Source organism: Xenopus laevis, chromosome 8S (genome assembly GCF_017654675.1).
Source record: "Xenopus laevis strain J_2021 chromosome 8S, Xenopus_laevis_v10.1, whole genome shotgun sequence".
Classification (NCBI taxonomy): Eukaryota; Metazoa; Chordata; class Amphibia; order Anura; family Pipidae; genus Xenopus; species Xenopus laevis.
Genome location: NC_054386.1, coordinates 9,345,981 through 9,362,659, shown reverse-complemented (window position 1 = coordinate 9,362,659; position 16,679 = coordinate 9,345,981). Strand labels below are relative to the sequence as shown.

The 16,679-nt window shown below is 38.8% G+C and overlaps 1 protein-coding gene across 3 annotated transcripts in view; it reads right to left on the bottom strand.

Annotated features, from left to right (window-relative positions):
• Positions 1–205: 205 nt before the first annotated feature.
• The window catches only part of jag2.S (jagged 2 S homeolog), an 83,358-nt gene continuing 66,884 nt past the window's right edge, over positions 206–16,679 (bottom strand). For all 3 annotated transcript variants that reach the window (XM_018232298.2, XM_018232299.2, XM_041574735.1), the window contains 13 exons: positions 16,248–16,412; positions 16,036–16,149; positions 15,777–15,890; positions 14,254–14,367; positions 13,493–13,609; positions 11,596–11,623; positions 9,193–9,278; positions 6,681–6,794; positions 6,428–6,543; positions 5,223–5,462; positions 3,252–3,383; positions 1,115–1,271; positions 206–1,001 (listed from right to left, as the gene is read on the bottom strand). In XM_018232298.2, coding sequence (XP_018087787.1) covers positions 562–1,001; positions 1,115–1,271; positions 3,252–3,383; positions 5,223–5,462; positions 6,428–6,543; positions 6,681–6,794; positions 9,193–9,278; positions 11,596–11,623; positions 13,493–13,609; positions 14,254–14,367; positions 15,777–15,890; positions 16,036–16,149; positions 16,248–16,412 — 1,937 coding nt within the window. In that variant the 3' untranslated portion in view covers positions 206–561. The remainder of the gene's footprint in view (positions 1,002–1,114; positions 1,272–3,251; positions 3,384–5,222; positions 5,463–6,427; positions 6,544–6,680; positions 6,795–9,192; positions 9,279–11,595; positions 11,624–13,492; positions 13,610–14,253; positions 14,368–15,776; positions 15,891–16,035; positions 16,150–16,247; positions 16,413–16,679) is intronic.

Below are 16,679 nucleotides of genomic sequence, written 5' to 3'. Positions count from 1 at the left end.
CCCTTGTCTGGCCGCTCTCTGCAGTACAATACTTCGCTCGTGACCTGGGCTTTCGTCAGGGGGCGGGGCAGATATACCTTCGCTCATTTGCCTCAACCAGGAGGCTTTAAGCAAATTACCTGCGTTAAATTATAAGATTACAAAAAGGAAATACATTCTGTAAACAAATGTACAATTAAGCAACAAACTGAACGTGAGGATATTGTGGAAATCCAGCTATGACGTTTTTTTTTTTTTTTGTTTCCTCAAAATTCTTGAGGAGCTTTCAAAGCAAAAATAGCAACTATCAAAGATTTCCGCTCATCTTTTTTGCCAAAAATAATTTATAGAAAGACAACAGGAACAAAAAAAAATACATTTCTTACATCTTTAAGAAATGAACAGACTCCAGAATTTAGTCCTAAACCTCCCTGCCACTGGTTGGCAGAGCTAAACGACACAGGCCCCTCCTAGGACGGAAGGAACGAATGAAATGGAGATGATGAAATGTTGCCTCTCTCAGGTTCCCATTCCTAGCCAAGGCACAATGTCCCTTATTACGCACATGAGGCTGTAGTTCCTTCAGTGGGATGTATTCACATTTTTAACACGTCGGTTATCTATTTTGAAGTGACTTGTCCGATGGGGTTTCTTAACAGGGCTGCTCTCTGAGCAGTCAACATCCCCTTTGCTCGGTAAAGTTTTTGGGCCTGTCTGAGAGAGACATTTGTCCACCTCGGTCACCTCCTCTCCGATCTCCTCCTCCTTTTCCTCCTCTTCAGTATCATAAGTTCTTTTCTGATGAGAAAGGAAATTTTTGCATTCATAACGAATGTCTTTGTAAGGCGCCCCTATAGGGTTCCAAATGGGATTCAAAGGCTCCCTTTGGTTATTTGCACGCTCTTCTTCTTGGCACCTTCTCTCTCGCTCTTTTCTCCTCTTCCGCATCCACCACACACAGATTATTATGCATGTTATCCACACAATACTGAAAACTGTACAGAGTACCGGGATAAGGTAATCTGTAAGAGATTAAAACATCAGAAACTCATTGTAATAAATTGTTGCACAACACATTTTATACATGAAGGGCGAGGCTCAGGAAAAAACAAACGGAGGAGATTTTACAACATACCTGAATGAGAACTGCCAACAACCATCGTTTCCACTTTGACTTCCATGACAGCCAGCAGTACTGTACTGTTTTGCCTTTTTGTAATTGAATTAACAATGGTATTTGCAGCATTTTGAATCAGACTGTTGTCCTTGTCATCTGCCTGTGAGATAAAGGACTGCGGGAGAGAAAAATACTTTGTTAAAATATATATATACTTCATGCAGAAAATAGAAGAGAAGAAAGACCATACCTGCTTTTCCCTTTATTTCAGATGCATGATCTCTTCCAAAGACACCATTAGTCGGGGGTTGGGAGAGGCTCTCTCCTAAAATGCTCGCTCTCCCAACCCCCGCCTAACGGTGTCTTTGGAAGAGATCATGCTAAATAAAGAGAAAAGCAGGTATAGTCTCTCTCTCCACAAAGATAATACTTTTTTCACTTAGGATAGGGCTGACGCTTGGACACTGCCTTGATGGGGCGCGTCAGTTTATGCATGCTTTGTAACTAAAAGTGTCTTTTTTAAGAAAGTTACAGTTCAGTTGTGCAAGAATATTTTTTTTCAGGGGGTTATATATTGAGAGTGCTGGGGCTACCTTGTTTAGCGTGTGTATATTGTAAAATATAAGGATATAATAAGTCACCGAGGAGTTCCATGACCATATAATGGAACAGGTCATGGAACTCCGAGGTTACTTATGATATCCTCATATTTTCCAAAAAGCGTTACTTTATTTTAGGGATGCACCAAATCCACTATTTTGAGTTCGGCCGAACCCCCAAATCCTTTGCAAGGGTTCGGCCGAATACCGAACTGCATCCTAATTTGCATATTTGCATTTGCTTTGTGACAAAAAAATCACACGATTTCCCTCCGCACCCCAAATTTGCATATGCAAACTAAGATTCGGATTCGGTTTGGTTGGGCAGAAGGATTCATCCGAAACTGAATCCTGCTGAAAAAGCCCGAATCCTGGATTCGGTGATTCCCTACTTTATTTATTATAATACACAAGTTTTAGAGAGTCATGTGACAAAAATTACATGACTACTCACCGTTTATAAGGATATAATTTACAAGATATTCATAGCTTTTGTGTATTATAAGGATATAATTTACAAGATATTCATGGCTTTTGTGTATTATATATATATATATATATATATATATATATATATATATATATATATATATATATATATATATATATATATATTTTAATATTTTTTTATGTAGCTATTTACAAATGAGCTGAATTATATCCAAGTATAGCATAACATACAGTTTAAAGGGGTTGTTCACCTTTGAGATAACTTTTAGTATGATGTAGAGAGTAATATTCTGAGACAATTTGCAATTGGTTTTATTATTGAAGGCTTTTTGCTTTTTATTCAGCAGCTCTTCAATTAGCATCTTAAGCAATCTGGTAACTAGGGCCCATGCATTGATTTGAATAAGAGACTGGAATATGAACAGGAGAGGCCTGAATAGAAGGATCAGTAATAAAAAGTAGCAATAACAATACATTTGTAGCCTTACAGAGCTTTTGTTTTTTAGAAGGGGGTCAGTGACGCCCATTTGAAAGCTGCAAAGAGTCAGAAGAAAAAGGCAAATAACTATAAAAAAAATAACGAAACCCCAATTGAAAGTTGCTTAGAATTGGCCGTTCTAGAACATAAGAAAAGTTACCTTAAAGGTGAACCCCCCCGTTGATGGTATTTCTCAGTACAATCATAAGAAGTTATGCAGTATCAGTTGAATTGTATAAAGTGTGCAGAATGAAACGGATATAACTTCTTATAATTGTACTGAGACACTACTTGTGTATAGTATAAACAATGCTTATTTAGCAGTCAGCGCCCCTGGGCTGGAACATGATATCCTCATTGACATCTTGCTACAGAATTAGAACACTAAATCATTACTGGAGGGATATGGGAGGCAAGAACGGGAAACGGCGTCCAGCAATTCTGTCATGACTCACTGGAAACTTCTGTGGAAATGTTACGGACTTCGCTCAAAAGGGTCTTTTTGAAATTGAAAAAAAATATGCATTTGGTGTAGATCAATTAACTTAATCTATTGTCAATGAATACACTGTAAGATGCATTTTGATTCAACAGTTTACAAGTGTGTTACTTAGGAACAGTTACTTACTATGGCAACCTCTATCGCTTTTTCCATGGAATTGGATACGTCGCACAAAACAACGAGCTGCCTCTCTTTTGATACAGTCCTAATCGAGGGCAAATATCTGATCTCTGAACAGACACTTTCAACTGTCGTTCCCTTTAAAACGAAAAAAGGGAAACAAATTTTGTGTGATTTATTCAGTGCACTTGTACAAGAACAACATATTACACAGGACTGAGGGACAGGACATATGTTTTTGGAAAAACATTAAAGCACTGCGCATAATATAAGGCATCTCTGTGCCAAGGAGAAGGAAAGGCTAAAACTAAGTAAGCTTTATCAGAAGGGTCTATATAAATACACCAGTAAATCCTCAAAGTAATGTTGCTCTGAGTCCTCTGTCAAAAGAAACAGCACATTTCTTTCCTTCTATTGTGTACTCATGGGCTTCTGTATCAGACTTCCTGTTTTCAGCTTAAACCTCCAGGGCTTGGGCTTGAGCATGCTCAGTTTGTTCCTCTCTCCCTCTACCGCTCCTCACCTCCCTGAGCCCAGAGCTATGAGTGAGCAGGGAGAGACTCGGGCAGGAAGTGATGTCACCCCACGCTAATATGGCAGCTGCTATCCTAAACAAACAGAGCTTCTAGAGCGGTTTACTCAGGTATGGTAAAGCATTGTGCAGAATAAATAAAGTGTTATAGCTTGCACTATTGCGGTTAATCTATTGGCAATAAACTGCTTTGGTAGCTTTCCTTCTCCTTTAAGTATATGTCAAAGGGGTTCATAGAACAAAGTGGGGATTATTTATAAAGTTTGCGCAGCGCATATTTATTTGCAAATGGTTGTACTGCCCATGTTTTTTTTCTGAACACTAATATATTGCACTGCCTTTCTGGTTTTTGCAAGTTCGCAATGAGAATACATTTTCGCAAATGAGACTGCTCGAAAATAGCTCTGACGGTAACAAATTTGCAATTGGGAAAACTGTTTTGCGAATATCTCCACCACCAAAGTTGTGGTGTAATTTAAATGTGAAGGGGGTTATTAATCAAAGGGCGAATTTATCTCAATATTTTCTACTACAAACTCCTATCAAATCCGCTCAGGTTTTTACCTCTTATTTATTATTACATTTTCCCGAAAATTTGCTTTGCGTGAAATAGTTTGATTTTCGCGATTTTTTCTCCCAAAAACTCTGAATACGTCAGGGTATTGCACAAAACCCAGCGCACATCAAAAAATCATTGGGACTTCTCCCATTGACTTATATGCAACCTCGACAGGTCGGAGATGCTGGATTTTGTGATTCTGACTTTTCCATCCTTGGGGTTTAATAAATTCCGAAAAATTCGTCCGATTTTATATATATATATATATATATATATATATATATATATATATATATATATATATATATATATATATATATATATATATATTATATATATATATATATATATATATATATATATATATATATATATATATATATATATATATATATATATATATATAAAATCACCAATTTTTCCTGATTGTTGCATTCAGAGTTTAGTAAATAATCCCCAAAGTGTGCTCATAATATTCGCAATTTTTGCCATATTTAAAAAGCTCAATTGTGTTTGCACACTCTTATTCAGCTTTATAAATGTAACCATGCGCAGTGCAAATATATGTGCGAACCAATCTGCCCTGTGCAATGTTTATAAATGAGCCCCAGTGTTCTTACAAATCTTACTGTATAATAGCTGAAAAGTAGGACAAAAATATGCATTCAATACAAATAATGTAATTCATTAAAAAAAAATTAAAAAAAAAATAAAAACTAAAAAACAAAAGTCACAGCTGGTAAACATGGGTAAGGGCTTTTGATTGAATGTGTTCAGTGAGCTCAAATCAGGACTTCCTAGTTAGAAATGTGAATAAACACGGTAATTATAGATCATACGCAGCGTATTTCTGTATATGTTGTACATGAAAATAAACAAATCTTACCGGTGGAACTTTGTCACTGTTGAAGATTAGAGTTATTTTTGCACAATTATTGTCCAAGTAGTCCGAGTGAGGCAGACACTTGACGGCTGCTGGTAATGGAGCGTTACATTCTCCCCATTCCCCGCAAGGTGGCTGGAAACATTTAAATGGCGTCACTCTGGCTTCACAATCCTGACCAATAGGGCACTGGCTCTTGTCTTGAGACTGTTCCGGCAAACAAGGCTTTGGGCCACACCATGTCTAAATGCAGATGTGAGAAACATGGTCTACATTTCATTACATAACGAAGATCCAAATACTTTGACATGAAATGGTATTTAAAGGAGAACTAAACCATAAAAATTAATATGGCCAAAAATGCCACATTTTATAGGGGTGCACTGAATACACTATTTTGGTTTCAGCCGAACCCCCGAATCCTTTGCAAAATATTCGACCGAATACCAAACCAAATCCTAATTTGCATACGCAAATTGTTGGTGGGAAGGGGAAAACATTTTTTACTTCCTTGTTTTGGGACAAAAAGTCACGTGATTTCCCTCCCCACCGATTCGGATTTGGTTCGGCCGAATCCTGCTGAAAAAGGCAGAATCCTGGCTGAATACTGAACCGAATTCTGGATTCGGTGCACACCTAATATTGTATTTACTGAACTTATTGCACCCGCCTAAAGTTTCAGCTTGTCAATAGCAGCAATGATCCAGGACTTCAAACTTGTCACAGGGGGTCACCATCTTGGAAAGTGACACTCACATGCTCAGTGGGCTCTGATTGGCTGTTGAGAAGCTAAGCTTAGGGGTCGTCACTAATTATCCAGCAGAAAATGAGCTTCCCCTGTAATATAAGCTGAAGCTACAGGTTTGCTGATTATTAAATTCTGATGCTAATTGCACTGGTTTCTGTGCTGCCATGTAGTAATTATCTGTATTAATTACTAATCAGCCTTATATTGTGACATTTCTATTCTATGTGTACTGTATATTGTGAGTGGCTCCCTAAGCTCAGTAAGTGACAGCAGCACAGAGCATGTGCAGTGAATCAGCAGAAAAGAATGGGGAGCTACTGTGGCATCTTTGAAGACACAGATCTTTACTGCTAAAGAACTGTGGTTGCCTTGGGCTGGTACAGAAGCTCAAAACATAAGGTACAACATTTCTAGCCTCCTTCTTTAGGTAGGCTTTACTTCTCCTTTAACTTGAACATACCTTGGTACAGTCAACAAAACCATCCAAGCAATGGCAGCTATTGCACTCTTCCACCCATTTTCCGCCATGGGGATACTGCATTCCTTTAAGCCAACAAGATCTTCCAAATCCAATGACTTCATTAAGACAAAAAAAGGAAGGAAAAAAGGGTTTAGATAACTTTCAACTCCCCTCCCCCCAAAATAAAAATAAATAATAGGAAAAGAATGCACATTCATGGTGTCTCTCAAGGACTAAGGAACATAGCAATTACCTTCTTGGCAACGGAGGCCAGCTCTTCCAGATGGGCAGGTGCACCTGTAACCATTTATTTCATCTATACAAGTGGCGCCATATGCACAAGGGGAAGACTGGCATTCATCGATGTCTACAAAAGAGAATCAACACAATAATGATGAATGGAATAGAAGCATTGAAAAGCATTTCAATTGAATATCTGCCTAATTGGCAGTGGATAGAGCTGCTCAGTTTACAGTTGAAGCATGTGTAAGGTACAGGAAAAAACAGCACTGAAACTCTGCTTGTAATGGGGATTTAACGATTAAAGTGAAAATCCTTACTTAAAGGTATACTGTTATCGGGAAAAAAAATTTGAAAATGAATCAGTTAATAGCGCTGTTCCAGCAGAATTCTGCACTGAAATCCATTTCTCAAAAGAGCAAACAGATTTTTTTATATTCAATTTTGAAATCTGACATGGGGCTAGACATTTTGTCAATTTCCCAGCTGCCCCATGTCATGTGACTTGTGCCTGCACTTTAGGAGAGAAATGCTTTCTGGCAGGCTGCTGTTTTTCCTTCTCAATGTAACTGAATGTGTCTCAGTGGGACATGGGTTTTTACTATTGAGTGTTGTTCTTAGATCTACCAGGCAGCTGTTATCTTGTGTTAGGGAGCTGTTATCTAGTTACCTTCCCATTGTTCTTTTGTTTGGCTGCTGGGGGGGGGGGGGGAAAGGGAGGGGGTGATATGACTCCAACTTGCAGTACAGCAGTAAAGAGTGATTGAAGTTTATCAGAGCACAAGTCACATGACTTGGGGCAGCTGGGAAATTGACAATATGTCTAGCCCCATGTCAAATTTCAAAATTGAATATAAAAAAATCTGTTTTCTCTTTTGAGAAATGGATTTCAGTGCAGAATTCTGCTGGAGCAGCACTATTAACTGATTCATTTTGAAAAAAAATTTTTTTCCCATGACAGTATCCCTTTAAAGTATGTGATCAAATAATGAATCCATAAATGTTTAAATATTTTGGCTTAGTAGAAGATGCAGGACAACCCCTTCCATTAAAACAGACTATGAGCTTTTATACTTGACTTAAGGTGGGCAAATGAATGGCTGCTATACTTCACGGACCACGATCTACTGGCGAATGCCACCCTTGGCAATGATTTTTGTAACTGTGAATTCCAATAAAAGCTTTGAGTTGCAATAAAACACCAAAGAAGTGAAAATACCAGTACAGGTACCATCATTTTTAAAGGAATAGTAACACCAAAAAAATGAAAGGTTCAAAAGAAATGATAATTTAATGTACCATTACCCTGAAAAGCTAAAACTGTCGGCTTTATTTCTGCAGGGTGCGAAGGCTAGCCCATATAAAATTACTAGTGAGATCTTGGCACACAGAGATTAGACGCTACTCATGCTATGAGATCAGAATTGCCCGAGGTGGTAGAGAAATCGCTTATGGTAGATTCATCATTTAGAGTGTCTTATATGAATCCTTATACTAATGTATGAACCATCATTTGGGAGGTTTACATCTGTTTTAGCTAGGGATGCACCGAATCCAGGATTCAGCCTTTTTCAGCAGGATTCGGTCAAATCCTTCTGCCCGGCCGAACCGAATCCTAATTTGCAAATTAGGGGTGGGGAGTAAAACCAAGGACTTTTTGTCACAAAACAAGGAAGTAAGAATGTTTTCCCCTTCCCACCCCTAATTTATATATGCGAGAAGGATTTGGGGGTTCCGTGCATCCCTAGTTTAAAGGAACAGTTTAAAGGAACAGTTTAAAGGAACAGTTTAAAGGAACAGTTTAAAGGAACAGTTTAAAGGAACAGTTTAAAGGAACAGTTTAAAGGAACAGTTTAAAGGAACAGTTTAAAGGAACAGTTTAAAGGAACAGTTTAAAGGAACAGTTTAAAGGAACAGTTCAGTGTGAAAATAAAAACTGTGTAAATATGGTTAGTCAAAACTGTAATGTATAAAGGCTGGAGTGACTGGAAGTCTAACATAATAGCCAGAACACTACTTCCTGCTTTTCAGCTCTATAACTCTGAGTTAGTCAGCGACTTAAAGGGGGGGGCCACATGGTACATATCTGTTCAGTGAGTTTGCAATTGATCCTCAGCATTCAGCTCAGATTCAAAAGCAACAGATATGACCCATGTGGCCGCCCTCAAGTCTCCGATTGGTTACTGCCTGGTAACCAATCAGTGGAAACCAAGAGAGCTGAAAAGCAGGAAGTAGTGTTCTGGCTATTATGTTACACATCCAGTCAATTCAGCCTTTATACATTACATTTTTGGCTAACTAACTAGATTAGATTTTTTTATTTTGCACAACCCATCTATTTACCCAGTTTTTATTTTGACACTGTACAATTCCTTTAAGCGCTGCTACTAACCCAAAGGGGACGCTTAACCCTAAATGCCATAAGAATAGCTTGATTCTCAGTGAAACGCTCATGTAAATCCCCAGTAAAAAGCCATTTTCGGTAACCACTATCACATGGCATTCTTCTAAAAAGGAGTACTTACTGATTCTGCAGTCAGGTCCTGCAAAGCCAGGGGCACATTCACAGCGAAACCAATTCACTCCATCAACACATATTCCACCATTGTAGCTGCAAAGTAAAGTAGAAAAATCCATTTTAGATGGCCTGAAATAGGCTTTTAGAGGACTGAAATATATTATAAGAAACAGAAAAGCCATTAGGTTGTGTATTCTGCCAGAACAGTTTTCTGTGTTTTCATTTAAAAGCTTGGTTGCTCAGGTCTCGGCATAAAAGGGTGTACATGAACTATAAGCCCATACTTTACTAATGTGGGGTCTACTTTTAGTGATGTTGTCCCATTATGATCTACATCCATAAACATTCATTTCATATGTAATCTTAACATAATAGATATATGAATGAAAAAGGAGGGTGATTTAGACAAGCTGTTTGTTGACAGTGTCTTCAGATCTACTGATCACCAGCTAAAGGTCTACTGGTAGATCCCAATTTACCTCTTGGACACCTCTGCACTATATGGACAAAAGTATCTGGACCTCTGCCTGTCAAACATATCATTTGCAAAGCAAGAGTATTATTATGTTATTGCCCCACTCTGTGCTGCTGTACTAGCCTCTATTAAATGTAGAAATACAGTTGCTGAGATTTCACTTTTTGTATGCATGTATGTATAACTTTATTTGTAAAGTGCTGTTAAGGAGCTGCATCGATGTGCAGTACATAAAAGTACAATATATATATATATATATATATATATATATATATATATATATATATATATATATATATATATATATATATATATATATATATATATATCACATAAATATATACAGAACCATATCAGGACAAAGAGCTTAAGTGCTATGTGGTAAGAGACATAGTAGGAAGGAGGCCCATGCCCCGTAGAGCTTACAGTCTAAGTGGATGGGAGGCTAACATACAGATACAATTTGGAGATGAAAAAGTGCACAAGGTAAGGCATAGTCAGTAGGCACAGGACTAGGCTAATTTTCTAGTGCTCCAAAAGGTAGGCTCTTAGTTTTTTCTTGAAGAGAGAGATGGAGAGAGGATTCCTCAGGGATGGAATTCCAGAGGTAAGGAGCAACAAGAAAGAAGGGTTTGAGACGAGAGGTGGCAGTGGATGGTGTGAAGAGAAGGTGGCTCTGAGAAGACGAGCAGGAACGTATAGTGAGACAAGAGAAGAAATGTAATGAGGAGCAGAGGAGTGAAGGTCTTTGAATGTTAGTAGAAGAGTTTTATATGTTATCCTTTGCTTAACAGGCAGCCACACTAAGGATTTTAGTTGGGGTTGAGCAGGTTCCCTTTTAGGGCAGAGGCACACAGGCAGCTTTAGTTGCCTGGTGAGGCAACAATCTCCCTGAACTGCCTTCCCCCTGCTATAATGCCTCAAGAGGAAACCTCTGGCAACTTCGGAAATCAAAGTGCCGCGAGTGCATTGGCGCAGGCGTTTTCTCATAGCAGGCAGAAGGCAGTTCGGGGAGATTGTCACCCCGCAGAAGAGGCGATTAGTCGCCAGGCGACAATCTCCCCGAATCTGCCCCTGCCCTTAGGAGAGATCAGAAGGATCCTGGTAGCAGAGTTTAAGATTGATTGGAGGGGAGAGAGATGGGAGTCAGGAAGACCAGTTAGGAGGAGATTCCAATAGTCTAAACGGGGTAAGATAAGGGCATGGATTAGTGTTTTGGCTGTTGTTTGTGAAAGAAAGGGGCGTACCTTTGCTATATTACGGAGGAAAAAAAGACAGGTTTTGGCAGTATTATTAATATGATTAGAGAAGGAGAGGGACTAGTCAAAGATGACCAGCAAGCAGCGTGCTGAGTTAACTGGGTTTTAAGTCACAAGAATATTATTGTGGTTGGGTGATCAGGTTTAGGGCTCAGTTTTCTAATTCATCCAATGTGTGTTCCATTGGGTTGAGGTCGGGGCTATGTCTAGGAGTATTGTTGCTTGAATTTAACTAGAAGAGCAAACATTTGACAAACTGAATTGTTGGAAAGGTGGCATCCTAATACGAAGCAGTACGACTTATGTTACTGCCATTGTTTGTGGACGTGTGCTTAATTATATGTTGGAGTTATTGATGTGGCTTAAGTTGCTTCCATTAATAAAAAGTGGATACATTTCGTCTAGATACTTTTGTTCATATAATGAATATTTTTAAACATTAGAACCTACCATAAACACAATATACATTACACAGCTGGTTTTCCCTAGTATATACAGTATTATAGACCAGCCTTCACCTGCTGAAAACGATCAGACACTCCATATGTTCAAAGTTATCCTGCGTGCTAATCCTAATTTAAATTTAGAAAAGGTCACTTTTTTCTTTAGATTCCTATGTATTAAGTTTAACAAATGTATATTCAGCTTCCTTGGACATTCAGTAACACATACTTACCATGGATAAGGATTGCAGTCATTGGTATCTGTAGAGAGAACAGAATTTGTTAAAATAACGAATTATTTTAAATATAACACACAAATCATTTTCTCCCCTGTATGGAAGATTACCAACTGTAATATTGCATTTACACATTCTTAGGTAATTACTGTGGGTATGGGGTAATCAGTGGCGTTTCCTACTGATGTTAATGGGAGGTGACTTATGGAGGGGAGCGATTATCACATGGTCACCCTGTTTAATATGGAAAGGTGCTGGATGATATAGTTGTCTGCAGATCTTCATTCCAGATCTATACTTTTACATGCATATACTATTATAAATTGAATTCAGGGTGGCCAGGTTGGCGGTTTTTCAGCCAAATTGGGCTACTAATTTAAAGCCCGGGCTGTTTTTGAAAGTACAAACTAGCCAGAGTACGGTTTTGGGCTACTTTTTGGGATTTTGAAAACCAGCCAAAGTCTTTTCTTGCCCTAATGCATGTTGGGTATTTTAGTTTTTGTTTAACAATTTGCCAACAGCCAAGTCATGGGAAAAAATTTTTTTTTCAAAATGAATCAGTTAATAGTGCTGCTCCAGCAGAATTCTGCAATGAAATCCATTTCTCAAAAGAGCAAACAGATTTTTTTATATTCAATTTTGAAATCTGACATGGGGCTAGACATATTGTAAATTTCCCAGCTGCCCCAAGTCATGTGACTTGTGCTCTGATAAACTTCAATCACTCTTTACTGCTGTACTGCAAGTTGGAGTGATATCACCCCCTCCCTTCCCCCCCCCCCCAGCAGCCAAACAAAAGAACAATGGGAAGGTAACCAGATAACAGCTCCCTAACACAAGATAACAGCTGCCTGGTAGGTCTAAGAACAGCAATCAATAGTAAAATCCAGGTCCCACTGAGACACATTCAGTTACATTGAGAAGGAGAAACAACAGCCTGCCAGAAAGCATTTCTCTCCTAAAGTCCAGGCACAAGTCACATGACCAGGGGCAGCTGGGAAATTGACAAAATGCTAGCCCCATGTCAGATTTCAAAATTGAATATAAAAAAATCTGTTTGCTCTTTTGAGAAATGGATTTCAGTGCAGAATTCTGCTGGAGTAGCACTATTAACTGATGCGTTTTGAAAAAAACATGTTTTCCGATGACAGTATCCCTTTAAGCATTCTCGCATTTTCTGCTGACTTTCCTCAATTTCAGACAATTTTCGGAAAAAAATCTGCTGGCCACCAAAATGTCCAGACGTTAAGCGGTTTTACCAATATTTATTGAAATTGTATATGTAGTATGATCTCACGCCGCCTCTGTAGTTATGCTCCTGGTGACGGACATATCTGTTCCATTTTGCTTCATGGAAAAATTTACGAAACAGTGAAAATTTGAAAATTTTCACATATATTCATTTATTGTTCAGACTTTTTATCACTGCACATATTGTGCTGTTTTTGGGCTACTTTTGAAGTGCCTCTTGGCTAGTTTTGTAGCTGACTTTGGCTGGTTTTGAAAATTAGACCTGGCAACCCTGATTGAATTCTACTTTGCACCCATTTTTTAATGCACATACTACCAAATGTGTGTGTGTGTATAGAGTGGGTGTAGTGTGCGTGTAGTGAAACAAAAGCACATCTTAAACTTTAAGCCTTAAAGGGTATTTAATCTCAGAGAAATATGGTTGGGAAAAAGAAAAATCAGTAGACAGGAGCAGCTCAAGCTTACAGACCTTAGGCCCAAATAGTAAACCTATATGCAACATAATTTCATTTGAAACAAGCTTTTTATGCCCTCTGGTTACATCCCATCCCAAATGAGTCAAACATGTTGACAACCAAATGAAAGGATAGAACACGCAGAATGGACACACCCAATATCCTAAAGGTATTAAAAAATAGCTTACTCTGTGTGCAGGTCCGTCCCTCCCAGCCTTCTTTACACATACAAGAAAAGGAATCTCCGTTGCCCACACAGGTCCCTCCATTTTCACAGGGGTTTGGAAGACAGCTGCTGTTCTTTGCTGTTGGTGAAAGAAGTATTAGTTGTAGGTTTAACCACGTTTTGTTTTAAAAAACAAATGAAGTGTGCATTCAGCAGAACCGTAGGCAATATTTAGCCATAAATAAAAGTTTGTATCTGTGAGATGGTGACACAATTCCTGGCAAAAATCAGAATAAGAACACCAGTAACAAACATACTCATGAGGAGAATACCAAATGGGGCAGAACAGTTGTCTAAATGAGCTTCCAGTCTGTGTTCTACTGCTGGGCTTTTCTGTGTAGCCCATAAAGGTTTATATAAGAGAAATGCATGCAGACAAATCACACAACGATCCATGTTTCTGCAAGCTGCAACAGGACAACATTATAATACTTTATTACAAAGAAAGTAATCAGAAAGGAAAAATGTTACTATAGAAAGCCTCTCAATTTTCCCAAGTCTCCTAAAACATTATAATAAAATATCAACAGTGATCATGGAATTATTATCTGGCATTTACAGTATAATGGTGATTTTAAACCAACCCCCGCTACTCAAAAGACACTGCATGCATGGGCTACCTTCTGTTCATAGAAACTAAGTCTAGCTATATGGCAAATACTATTTGCTACAGGGTTTAAAACGGCATTCCAGTGCTTTACAGGTGGTAGAAAATATCCTTACCAAGGTTACATGTGCTTCCTTCCCAGCCAGGGTGACAAAGGCAACGGAACGAATCTCCCGTATCATAACAAGTTCCCCCATTACTGCATGTATTGGCATCACACTGATATTCACCTGTCGAGTAAAGTAATAAATCAATTTATGCAAATCCACGCCACACTCAAGATTATAAAAGTGACTGACTGCCATATCAGGCCACATAGTGACTTCTTCAACTGTAACTGATGGCATAATTAACATGACTTAGAGATATTCTATTTCCCAGGATTTTAACAACTCGTGTTAAAGGGGACCCGTCACCAAAAAAAATAATATTCCAAATCCTATTTTATCACGTAAAGGTGGCCATACACGGGCCGATAAAAGCTGCCGACAGACCAAGTCGGCAGCTTATTGGTCCGTGTATGGGGGCCCCCCCCCCCGACAGGCTTCCCTGATCGAGATCTGGCCGAAAGTCGGCCCTAGGGCCCACGATCGGATCAGCCCGATATTGCCCACCGGTGGGCATATCGGAATGAGATCCGCTCATTTGGTGACATCGCCAAACGAGCGGATCTCTCTGTGTATGGCCACCTTTAGTCAAGCAAAATGAACTTTAATTACACTATATAAAGTTTTTGAAACTTGTTTCCTTCGGTCTGGGAATTCATAATTATAGAAAGGTAGTAGCCATTTTGTGGACACTGTTATTAAGGCAAGCCTTGCATCATCTCAAAATCTTGCTTGTGCACCAGAATGGGGGACCTATGGAAAGCTAAGGAAAGCTATGGAGGCATTTTATTACCAACAGATAAGCCACAAAAGTGCAAGCTATAACACTATATTTATTCTGCAGAATGCTTTACCATACCCGAGTAAAAAGCTCTAGAGGCTCTCTGTTTGTTTAAGATAGCAGCTGCCATATTAACTTGCTGTAACATCACTTCCTGCCTGAGTCTCTCCCTGCTCACTCATAGCTCTGGGCACAGAATACAGCAGGGACGAGGGGAGCAAACTGAGCATGCTCAAGCCCTAGCCCTGGAGGTTTAAGCTGAAAACAAGAAGTCTGATACGGAAGCCCATGAGTACACAATAGAAAAGAAATGTGGTGTTTCTTTTGACAGAGGACTCAGAGCAGCATTACTTTGAGGGTTTACTGGTATATTTATATAGACCTTTCTGATAAGGCTTACTTAGTTTTAGCCTTTCCTTCTCCTTTAAGAGAACTGGAAGAATGTGGGGAGAGCAATGACATCTAAGAAGTGCTAAATGGAAAGTGAAAGTAATTTTTTATAAGGCATAGAGGAGGGGCAGGCAATATTTGATTGACAGCTGCAATTTTTACATGAGTTTACAACAGCTTCAATAAAAAAAAAAGAATTTGGGTTTCATGTTTAATTTGAAATTGACTTTTATTATACAGGTTTTTATGTCTGGGTGACAGGTCCAGTTTAAGAGCTACTGTCACTATCACTGCCATTAAAGTCTCCAACTGACCATTAAATACACTGATGATTTCAACTGAATAAGAGACATCTACTTACGGGAGTGACACGTTTTGCCTTTCCAGCCATTTTTACATTGGCAAGCGAAATCATTCACCAGATCTATGCATCTGCCATCATTCTGACATGGATTGGGGTTGCAGTCATTGTAATCTATAAATGGCACAAGGACATTTTCAAAATACAAACACAAAAGTAGCTTCTACTGACTGGCATTTTATGTTACGATAGAAGTAGATCATGCTGAAAGTATATTATGCAGTACAGGAATCCACAAAGGGAACTTGTTCCAACCTACTTATGTCACAGAATTCTCCTCCCCAGCCGTTTGGGCAAAAGCACTTGAAAGAATCAATTTCATCCGTGCAAGTCCCTCCATTCTTACAAGGGGTCCCAAGACAGTCATTTATATCTAGAGGAGAGAGAATACCAGCATGAGAGAGACACAAATGAAAAAAAAAACCCTTCATAGTCGTACTATGTATAGGGAAATATTAATTTAATACTTACTCTCATGGCAGTAAGATCCCGTAAATCCTCGGTTGCAGGAACAGGTGAAATTTCCTCCTGGTTGACTAATGCACCGCCCGTGAGGCCCGCAAACATTAGAGGAGATGTAACGGATACCTTCCTGGGTGGCATTAGTAGAAATCGCTATTGTACAGCTGTCTATGACTAAAAATAAAAAAGGCACATTAGTGACACGGAGACCCTCACCATAAGCTGCATAAAAAAGAGTTGACGGACAAAACGAACTTCAAGCTGAAACAGCATCCGACCACTAACATTTGTATAACTGCAGAACAGTCATTTATGGCAAGCCTTTTCCTTCTACACTTGAAGGAAAAGGCAGTACAGTAATGAAAAACTTTTAATTTTATAAGCAGAACCTTCTGAAAATTAGGATTTGCGTTAAAGGAAAACTATACCCCCCAAACAATG